This window comes from Schistosoma mansoni (assembly GCF_000237925.1).
Source record: "Schistosoma mansoni, WGS project CABG00000000 data, chromosome 2 unplaced supercontig 0108, strain Puerto Rico, whole genome shotgun sequence".
In the NCBI taxonomy this organism is placed as follows: domain Eukaryota; kingdom Metazoa; phylum Platyhelminthes; class Trematoda; order Strigeidida; family Schistosomatidae; genus Schistosoma; species Schistosoma mansoni.
In genome coordinates, this window is record NW_017385999.1 from 571,759 (window position 1) to 584,012 (window position 12,254).

General features: G+C 32.7%; 1 protein-coding gene across 1 annotated transcript; it reads right to left on the reverse strand.

Annotated features, from left to right (window-relative positions):
* Positions 1 to 243: 243 nt before the first annotated feature.
* On the reverse strand, positions 244 to 7,698 carry Smp_140370 (hypothetical protein; the record flags this gene model as incomplete). Its single annotated transcript, XM_018791615.1, has 4 exons — positions 244 to 380; positions 1,910 to 2,062; positions 3,477 to 3,687; positions 7,678 to 7,698. The coding sequence occupies 4 exons, from the start codon at positions 7,696 to 7,698 to the stop codon at positions 244 to 246; spliced, it is 522 nt and encodes a 173-aa protein (XP_018645222.1).
* Positions 7,699 to 12,254: the final 4,556 nt, after the last annotated feature.

Sequence of the window (12,254 nt, forward strand, 5' to 3'; positions counted from 1 at the left end):
ACAATGAACATTATTCGCACAAGTTAATTAATGAAATGAAATGAAAATGAAAGGAAACAAAAGAGCTTGTCCATTTTCTACTTTTTTTTACTCGTCCTCAAGATCAAGTTACTAACCTACAATTTGTGTATCTACGTGTGTGTATGACTTTCTTCTATATCCTCAAAGTTAAAACAGGATTATTTGATTTGTTTTCTTAACGATGGAGTATGTGCTAAATATTTATCTTGATATTCTGTCAATTCATTTACTCTGTATAAATATTTTTTTGTATTCATCATCATCGTTTTTATAATTATCTAGATCACGTGAAAATGGATTAAATCTTATTATAGGTATATGACGATGCAATGCAGTGGAGTTGAACCATGTTTCTTTGCCTAAAACAAATAAGAGAATATGGAGAGAAAAATATATTATACAAGTTAGTAAATTTATTTACTGAATGAATTATCTCTAGCTTTTTTCAACTAGTAACTAATATACCATCTAATCAACTGCCAATTAGCAAAATTAACTTAATACCTGAGTATTTGAATTGTTCTCATTATCGCTACCACCAATGGAACATGTATCATAACTTAGTATAAATCGCTTGGTTGATTTGTAGACGATTTTATAAAGATTTACTTCTCATTTGTTCCTTCCATGCAACAGCTATAAACTCAAATGTGCAGTACAATATTTGTTACCTCACTGTATCGTGCTTCTACGCATCTCTTTTTAATAAGAGCCAACTGGCTTCAACAACCAGTTTGGTTGGGAGGGGCACCTGACTGGCCAGTAACTTAAAATATGGATTTCTATATTAGTGGTTTTATGATATGATTTGAGGGCGATTTTCATAGTGGACTAATAAGGAGTGGAGAGTCATTGAAGAATAAGTAGCACTAAAATAACAGTTTCTTCTACTTTATATGATTCATAAACGGTAAGTACCCAAGATCACACACAGAACAGAATTCAACACCTTCAATCCTCATAGTATGTTTGATATTATTCAGTCACTCAGTCGGAGTTCGAGAATTTAAATTTTTCAGTTTCAGTCAATTTTTGATATAGATTTATCTCTTTCCAGTATCATCAGAGAACAACGGGTTCATAAAGTCTCAATCAAACCATTTTGTCATTAACCTTGATTTGTTAACCAAATCTCTGACAAACCCGTTTTATCCGTAATAATTTATGTTAATATAAATCATCGTCATCCCATAGTTAAAAGTTAGATCGGTTTTTACTCAAAATAACCATCATATATGATTAATTTAAACTTGAGATACAGTTAACATTTAGGTCTATTATCTCATTTGGTTGATTATTATTGTACCAGGAACTTTAATGGAGTCTGTTCATATTTTAAACATCATTAGATAGTCCTAGTATAAGGTAATGATATATATATACTGGAAAACAATATTATAAATGAGGTTAATCTTGGAAATTTAAATTGTTTACAAGAGAAATAGTAAAAAGATTTCTCTTTTCTATACGTACACTATAGTAGTAAATAATAAGTGGTGGAGATATATTTCCGTATAAACAATACGCATTACAAGGCTATAGTGGTATCACCGAGAAAAAGTCTAGCTCGTTTGTTCGAGTCAGTATCGACTTTGTCTGAACTTGACTGAACTATATTTTCAGTTTATTAGTTAAATAGTTATTTATTATCACTATTATAATTAGTCAGCGATTTATTTCCTTACTTCTGTCTGTAGTTGTTGCTGTTGTTGTTGTTATTGTTGTGAACAGAACTATTTAATTAAGCTGCTTACCATCTGGCAACCAGCTAGCATATAATATAAACTCATAAGGTCTATATTTCATTAGTTTGCTTGTGACTGCCTATATCGAATCCATCCGAAAAATGTTTCATTAATAAATGAATATTTTTTTCAGAAATATCTACTTGGATATTTTTGTGCGTAATAACCAGGTGCAGCTCTACCGAATGCCATTTTAATTGGTCCTGGAATATTTGTTGGCGGACGACGTTCTATCTCAATTCCAAGTAGAGCATTGGGAGATATACTTCGATTATCATGCTTTTCTACTCTTTTACCTGAATAGATATTTTCAAAAAATGTGTAATTACAAGAATGTGGCGTAAAAAGATGTCTTAAGTAAAATGGAAACGAGGTGTTTCATCAAAAGTCAATTGCTAAAAAATACACTTAGAAATAAATTCTAACGAATTAACTTCTATCAACTAATCCCATTCATTCAATTAATTAAATAGGTTTTATCATGATTATGTAACATCTTGATTACAATGTATATTTAAATATTTATTTCTAAAATTTATCCTCATGTTAATATCTTCTGACCATCAGAATGTGTTCTTACAGAAGATTAAATACAAAACAGCTTAATTTTGAAAACAATAAGTTCGGTAGTAACCGCTTTTTGGTTTTACTTATATTTGTTATATTATTCTAAACTCGTTACTGGCTTAAATCGATAGTGTTGAAACATTTTCAAAAATCTACTTGGCTTAATTAATGCCAATAAATATCAGTCGTCAGCAGTTTAATTATCAGTTATTTTTAAAGTTGATTTTCCTCTTTGAAAAATTTAAGCGTTTCTCTTAATCATAGTTTCTGGATGGAATCTTATGTTAATTATCTCTTGAACAAGCCATCAACATTCAATAAAGATTGGGACGGTTTTAAATTATATATATATAATACATAAACTGATTCTTAAAAAATCTTTCTTAACAGTTGTTTATTTAGTGGATTTGAAAGTCGGTAATGATCTGAACTAAAATTTAGGAATTTTATTGAAACGAATGGATTTAATAAATCTTTTTCATCTAGTTATAGAATCCTGTAAAGTATGACAAAGTTGATTAAAATAATGTAATTGAAATTTAAAGGTTCAGTTGGAAATTCACATATGAGAAATTATTGAGAATTCGGTTGAAGTTACTAGATTTTTTTGTTGTATTTCTGTTGACATCTCAAAAATTAATGTATTTGAATATTGACAACACCGAGTATAACAAATTATAGCTTGATGTTATCGATTACTTATTATGATCTAATATAAGTAGTTTAATAACTTGAAAATTTATTCTTTGTGTGTAGACACGAAACATTATACTTTGTAATGTTAAAATTAGTTGTTACTCTTCCAAACATTTAAATGTCTGGTAGTTTTTTGAAACATTCAAGGAAGTTGAATTCATTTTATCTTAGTAACATTTTGAATTTAAACTTTTAATCTTCATAAACTCGGTGGTAAAACAATTCCAAAATAATATCAGTTGATTAATGTTCACTACTATTTTAAACATTTCATAGTGTTGAAGGGATAAATTTTATTTTTTAATAAATCTATTTTGTTTATAGGGTCATGGTATCACATATTAATATTTCAGTATAATTTTCAGTTTATTTCATAAGAAGTTATCTTTTAGTGAATCAATGATTAGTTACATATTATTTAGAAAATAAGTTTTAATGATTACTTACCTGTGATATTTCGTGGCCAAGGAAAGAACGCTCCTGGACGTGAACAGTTATAATTTGAAACAGGATAACTCGACCAATTCTCACTAAGAGTTTGTAAATCACTTAAATTTTCATTTAAGTTATATTTTTCCATACTATCAGTAGAAATTTCTCTTGACAAATGCTTGTGATATTGTGAAACATTTTCATGCGAAGACACTGTGCCACATTCCTAAAATAAAAATTCCCTGGACTAACATTTTATTTATATCAGTTATATATAAGAAATACTGCAAATCATAGTTTTGTGTACATTAATTTTAAAATAATCAATTCATCGAAAGAATCCTTTTAAATAAGTTCATCTTCAAAGCTCTACAATACCGTATATATTCAATTAATTATAGGTTTATAAAGAATTCTTTTAGTCAAAAATTAATGACTTGTAATCTGAGACTCGACTTCATAGATTTGAATTAATAAAAGGAGTTTACGAAATGTGAGAATTATGTGATTGTTAATGTGAAAGGATCTACCTATTTACCTGTCTATCAGTCGTTTAGTCATAAACAACATGATGCATTACAGAGGTATACATGGTAACGAATTTCATATCACTAATAATTGTTTCATCATATTCTGTAAATTTTTTTTTAAATTATGCATAACTAATTAATTAAATATGTGAAATTCATTTCACACAGAAACATGAGTCTATTACATGTACTTCAGGCAAACACATATAAACTGTATATCATAACCTGCATTTTTTATACCTTATCTGGGAAAAGTTCATTTTCCTTTATATACTCATTCCTCTTAATAATTAATAGATATAGCTTACATTCAAAAATCTTAATTCAACGAAATTTCATACAAAAATATTAGTAGTCATACTTCAGATGTCGTAATGACTGTTAAAAGTTTAAGAAAGTTATCTATGTAAATGATGTGAAATAAAGTGCATACAAATGTCACCAAAGTTTAGTACTTTCCATGTTAGTTAATCAACAAACCTACCTGTGTTAATAAGTATGATATCTTTCTCTTCGAATACACCAAAATAATTTATCACTTCAGGTTTTGCTTTTATTTAAAATTCATTTGTTAATTCTTAAGTATACATTAAAGTAATTATAAACTCTACTGGTATGATTATTCTATATTATTCATTGTATAAAATTCCAAAAAAACACTAAATGAATTATGAACTTCCAATCATTCCTATTGTTTTGAACAGCTCATCATTTCACTTTAATATGATAAACATTATACATATATAGTCGAGAGACCGAATGTTCTAGGTTCGATTACTGCTTGTTGGGTCATGGATGTGTGTCGTTTATGAACCCCATACTGGGACCAAACAGATGCTCAATGATTCCAGTTTTTGGATGATGTTCTACCATTGATCCGTTTATGATTTCGATGAAATTCAACAATCTCCACAATCCTATACTTACAATTTTTGAACATTCTCTAGAAGACATTCAACGCTTTTAAACTAATACTGTGGCTTTATCATCAGGCTTAAAGGATGAGATATACTGTTTAACGATTCTGCAAAATTATATTTCATAAAGATAACGACTATTCATCAACCGTTCTGGAAAATATGAACTTAAAGTCCAGTTAGCTTGGATGCTTAAAATGGATTTATTTCGGGAAAACAATTATGTTTATTACGAAAATCATAAATTGGCAGTATCTTAATGATATTTCGACATTTACCTAGGCAACTTTTATTGTTTGCATACGTCACAATAAGTATTAACGTACGTTGAAAAACAGTAGTACGATTTTGTATTGAATCGTCTTGAGTTTTAACCGTTTGATACAACATGTGCTCAAATTGAAAATATAAAACTTTTAGTGAATCCAAAGTAATGGTAGCAGATATCACAGACTATAATATACTAGGAAATATTTACAAGTGTACGAAGAAGAAGAGAAACATTATGAACGATCGGAAACAAAGAAGTACTTTTGATGTTGAATAACGTCTCAGCTTTAACACATAAAACTGCATTTGCTTAATTAACCGAAAGTATATTTAAGTTTGTGGTTGAAAAATGTAATGAATTTTTGTGAGCGTTTGTCAGCTAGACCAAAAAGCCTAACGCTTACATTATTACAGCTAATAGTAACCGTAATGAAGGTTAGGCTTTATCCATATTATCTATCTTATTTATTGATCTAACTACAACTGTCTGTCACAATTATACCTACATATTAACTGATATGAAGAGGAAGCGGAAATATGCAATAAATTCTTGTAATAACCAAAGGAAAAGATTATACGGGTCAGTTTCACAATATGATGTCATACTTCTTCATATCTTCATAACGTGCGTTATGTGTTTACGACCCATTATACTATAAACGTGAGAAAAAATTCATTACCATGATTATCATATATTCTCTTGATTTAAAGAACAGACGAAGAGCCCTTATTAGTAAAGGTTTATTTTATTACCTGTGTACTATATGTCGATTCTGGTTATCATAACCCTTATGTTTACCACCAATAATCACGTACAAATTTGCATCAGACATCTAATCCTTACACAGATGTGGTCAACCCATACAAAAGTGAACATCTTTGAATATTCGCTCGTTTTATTAGTTCAGTGACCAAATAAAAACTGTTCAAATTCATATTCGACACCATAACTAAAATAATCTCAATTGCCAGAACCAGGGCATTAGATACTTACAAGAATCTGGAGTTATTTAATCTGTTACTCCAAAAATTACTCAGGATTAGTAAATGGATTCTATGAGAACATTGCTCATGTTTAGTCAAAGAATTTCATGTCACACTGTTCCAAAAAATTAGGCGAAAATCCCTTTAACAGATAGGTCGATTACTGTTCTATCCAGTGCGCGTACTACCAGTTCAATTAAAATGGATCCTCCGCCTATAGCGGCTGTCAGTCCCAAGCCCGGGAAAAAAGGAGGGTTAAGCGAGGGGTCTCCAAAACCCATCCCGTAGAAAAAACACTACTAAAAAATCGCTAACCATGATAAATTAAACAATTTAAACACTATCCTCCAAGTTCAAGGAAGAATTATGAACTCAAATGAGGAATGCCGAGATTCTACGATGCTCGTGCTAACAACCAGAGCGACAATTAATAAAGGTCGTGCACAGACCAAATTGCACACTACGATGGAGAAAATCTGAGAGAAGTGAAAACTTTCATGTATCTGGGTAGCATCATCGATGAACAAGGAGTACCCAATGCAGATGTAAAGTCAAGGATTGGCAAAGTAACAACAGCATTCCTACAGTCCAAGAACATATAAAACTCAAAACAACTGTCAACCAACATCAAGGTCACAATCTTCAATACCAACGTCAAGACAGTTCTACTGTACGGAACTGAAACTTGGAGAACTACTACAACCATCATCAAAAAGATATAAGTATTTATAAACAATTGTCTACGCAAGATACTCAGTGTCTGTTGACCGGATATCATCAGCAACAGCCTATTGTGGGAGAGAACAAATTAGCTTCCAGTTGAAGAGGAAACTAGGAAAAGACGCTGGAGATGGATAGGATATATGTTGCGGAAATCATCAAACTGCATCACGAGTCAAGTGTTAAATTGGAATCCTGAAGGTAAGCGGGAAAGAAGTAGATTAGAGGATACACTGCGTCGGGAATCGGAAGCAGACATGAAAATGACGAATAGCAACTGAGAGGAACTGGAGAGGATTACTAAATGACAGAGTTGGATGGAGAATGCTGATGAATGGCCTACTGTCCTCCATAAGGGATAGCAGGCGTAAGTAAGTAAGTGTCTAGAAGCTCAAATCTACAGCTTTGTCTCGTTGTAGAAGTCCTTTTAACAGTCACTTCTTTTTTGTTATTTCATAAAACCTCAAACTTTTCTGGGTATTCGATGAATAATTTCGTAAGCTAGTGTTTGTACGGTTCATTTAAATGGGAAACCAATCAACATGCAGATTAAAATTTTCAGTCTTGATATGCTACGCATTATCAAGTGTCAATATCCAAATAGAAGTTAGATACAATCACACAGTTGTTCCTAATGAATTTTCGACGGTCGGTTATTATGCTGGTTGTGAAATGGTGTTTCTGATCTAATACAAACCATTCGCTACGGTTTTAGATTTCCATTTCAAAATCTGGTAAATAATATTATGAACCACTTCTTACTAATTCTCATAGATTGGATACTTCTAGGAATACCTGAAAAGTTGAGTACGCCATGGATAAATGTGACAAATGAAGGTGTATGGGCTCAAGCAGGAATATATTGGATGCTATCAAGGATAAGCTAGAGGACTGAAAGTCACAAACCTTTTAATTTTCGGTTAAATTGTCTCATTTGCTTGGTAGAACACTACGAAATGCAAGAGGTTCCTGGACTTAGGCCATGTTATACTTAAACGTGTGCTCTACGTATGGTTTATTCTGAATTTTAACCTCGCTTTTGTGTGTATGCCTGCCGTGATACCTTAAGTGTTACAGTCATTTGGTCAGTATATAAATTTTATTATGGGAAAAACTTTTATTGCATACATTCAAGTAAAGGTATGTCATATCAGATAAGGAATAAAATAGGATACTTAACGTAACATAGTGTTTTTGTCTATGAAAGACAAAATAATACTGTACATTACTGGTTTTAATGATGAAAATAATTTATTAAATGAACCCAGTAATTAGCCGCTCATTAGCGGCTTGTGTTAACATATCAAAAGGTTGACAGCTGTCCAACAAATCCCATTTTCACTGCTCTAAAATTTATCGTGTCACGTCAATTTGGTGAGTTTACCAATCTAGCTCTTAGCTTTTTCTCCGAAGCAGATAAATTACCAGCTGTTTTGAGGAATATTCAGAATAATACGGGAGATTTCAAAATTGATAATTTGGTTTTATGATCATATAAGTAATTAAAAACAATGTCACTTGATAAGGTGCTCAAACAATACCAAATGAACAATCAAAGATTTTCCACGCTGAACTATAGACACCGAATTTAAAGACATTGAATTTGAATATTAACCACCGAATCGTTCAGATATATATTTCATTAATATTCCCCTATTCCGTACTTGTAGGGCTTTTTATTTGAAAATCTTCAATGGACTCACATTATTCCAAATGCTGTTTTGAGATCTATGCATCCTTACATGCTCAAAGGTAAGATTAACATATTCTTTGTCAAAGATAAAGTAAAATAGACTGTAGGAAAAGTTATGCCGTTTGACTGATAAACATATTATCTTTCCGATGAACCAACACCATAATCTTGTATAAGGATGATAAGATGGTTATTTAATGATTGTCTTTACTGACTGAAAAGATACAAAAAAGTCATGACAAGCGACAGGTTGGCAGTCTTTACTTTGACCTTTTCAGGGAATTAAAGAAACATTTGTCTGTTATATTTCTAGTGTTATCATCGTACTAGTAGACCTGAAGACAAATACATAGTTGTATGTAGTATGAGCTTAAAATCTGTATATCAATTAGTCGGACACTGTTACGGCATTCAACTAATCACCATACAATTTCCCACTTTAAACAACATTTAAAATGAAGCACCTTTACATGGGAAATGAGACATACTTAATAGCACTGTATACCTGTCTCATCAAGTATACTTGGCCCCATAATTTAGGAATGCAAGTGTAAACACCTTCATCATCTAAAATATAAGGCATTGATTCAGTCAGAAATAGTGGTCTAGTGGTGTTATGTCCTCACAACACAGGAAAAACATTAGTATTGAACATCCGAAGTGAGATTATAAAAATAAAGCCGAAAATATCCGTGATTAACATAATATACAGAAAATCAAGAAGTTTACCTCAGGGTCAACGATGGAAAAATGTTTTTTCAATGCATTGTAATTTTGACTAGTTACAGCGTTTCCACATCATATTTTCCCGAAATGAAATCAGACACAGCTTTGTGGCTAGTTCTCTCCCTGCAAGTCCCACCTCTTGCTTTCAAACACACGCTAAAGTGACAAAAATAATATATCATAGACAAGGGAGTAATATAATACTCTCTTGGTCTAAGTTATATAACTTAGACCAAGGATAAGAAAAGGAAACCACGGGGTGATATTGCTTAACTTCTGTGTAATCACAATCTTTATAACGGTTATATCTCTCCGTCTGCTCGTGACAGCCTAAATTCATCATGCTGACATGTCTATTAATATAAAGAGGTACCTCCATGAAAAAAACAAACCGGTTGTTAAAAGACATTCATCTTTCGACACGTTCATGGCAGGCGAAAGTGTGTAGCATTTGAATTTTGTGTGTGAATATCAATGTATCTGTAATGATTTACCCTACCGAAAATTGGTTTCTTCAGCTCGATGTTACTGCACATCTTTTGAAATGTTCTGCCTCCGTAACCATAACTACGAGTTTCAGTTTCAGTTTGGAAAGGACAGGAGCTTGATGGCCTGTGTTAGTCTTGGCAATTATGGTCTCTCAGTTGATCCAACTTTCTTTTGAAGGAGTCGACGGATGAAGCCTCAACCACGTGCTGAGGTAATGAATTCCATTCGTTGATTATTCGATGGGAAAGTCGGTAGTCAGCTGACAAGTAATTCGTTCTGGGCTTGTGAAGTGTCAAACTATGCGAAGTACTGAGGTACGTTTTTATTAACAGACATAATTATATTCCAGTCTTAAGGAAAAAATTAGTTATTTGATCATCTAATTGTGATATCGAATATCAGTGGGTTTTCTGTAAACAAATCGAACCATACACCATGTAGTGTTAGACTGTCTTTCATATATATATTCAGACTTGTGCAAATGCTAAATGCTATGTTGGTCCCTTGCGAGTAAGCTTATGCGATTATCCTGTGTCTTTCAAGTGACTTGATCGAAGGTGTAGACACTAATTCTTCCACTGGTTTGTTCCAAGAGTTGGTTACTTGGTGGAGAAAGTCTTATTCGTCTTTGGCTCTTCATTTCGCTTGCTCTATCCTTAAAGAAAAATCCAGGGACATTAGTGCTGAAGTCGCTTCCCAGTCTTTAATACATCTGAATTAGACCACCTCTTAATCTGCTGTAAGATAGTAACGAGGTCTAACTTCTGAAGTCTCATTATGTTTGGTATGCTTCAGAATCCCGAAATTGTAGTGGTAGCTATTCATTGTAATTTTTTGAGGATTTTCAAGTTACGTCTTATACAAGGCTTTCTTGCTTAAACACAGTTTTCAGGTCCGTATCTCATTAACTATGTGTACACTGTGATGAACATATGCGTATCCAACTTGGTTAATGCTTTTTTAACGCTTATGCGATTGATGAAACCACAGCTATGAGCCGTGGTCTAAAAACCGTGCTCCACTGTCACTCCAAGATAATTAATAAACGGGGATAAATGGCCCCCCGATGCCGTAGATGTTTACATTTTCACCTTAAAATGTCATTGAAATACGCAAAATCGACAATATATTCCAGATATGCTATCAGTGAGTAGCATACATATAAAGTAATCCCATATTCTATTTCCGGATTTGTACCACTAAGAAATAAAATACGCTCTCTATATCTAGTCAATGGTCAGTTATTTGAAATGACCCCCAGATTTCTGTTGTGTCTATAATATAGGAAATATTTGCATTAACTAATCCATGAAACTCCCATTTTGTTGGGTAGACTTGATACGTCAGTGAGTTAGCAGTTAATACTTTCTATCTGAAGTCCAAGAATTTAAAATTCTGAGGCGTCTGATGGAACCTTATATAGATGATCGGATAGGTTCGTTCTTTTCGAAATGATTCCAGTTGTGGTATTCAGTCGGCTGCAATCGCCACCACTTTTCCGATGTCCAAAAGCTTACATCTTTCATGTGTTTCACCTTTTACTGCTACGAAAATCACCAGAAGTGTTTTTATCTTGATTCTTTGAACTCACTTTACAGTGATACTTCTTTCATAAAAGAAGACTTCGAAGGCATTGCTTCAAGAGACTTTTATTAGATCACTTATTGAGTATGATACCTCATGTCTCTTTCATACTCAAGAAAATGACTGGCTAACAGGAAACTTTATCTCTTTGGAAAAACGTACATTGGGAACGAAAAATCCTATACAATAAATGATAGGATTCGATGCATTTTCTGGCGAATCGAGCTTGATAATGCACACCCCATTAGTGGTGCTACATCACATTTTTTAAAGGTGTTTAGTTTCACAATGATGATTGATGGTCAAAGCTGCCTTACTAATCTGTTTTAAAATTAAAGGGTCTGAGCAAATGAGAAGGTGAAGACTACATGGATGATGAAAGCTGGATGCAGACCTCTCCCTTTCATAGTGACCCATCAAAGTCAATTGTGATCGACTTCATTAAGTGACAATCCTGAAAAAAAGTCGTTCTTTACAGATCGTATTTTAAATATCACGATAACATGTGTTCAATAAATTAACACTGCAGCTGGAATGCGTTATCAAGCAACAGATCAGAGTTATGAAGCGACATAACATAACTAGTGTATTGATAATAGTTTATTACCTTGTCCTTAACGAAACAGAATTCAGAATCCTCCCAGACATAACAGAGACATTCATTTTGGGTGATTCGTTTCTAGGCAGTTGGTAAGATGTAGACCATAACAGGTCTTCCCCGATGTAAGCTTCTATCAACTTCCTGTTTGAACAAAGCTTGACCCGATCATTTCAGTATCTTCAGTAGTGATTAGCAGAACGGAAGCATATATTCGTTTGACGTTCATTTTTCTAGTGCACACTTAAGAACATAGTTGATTTACGCGGAATCGGCTTTCAG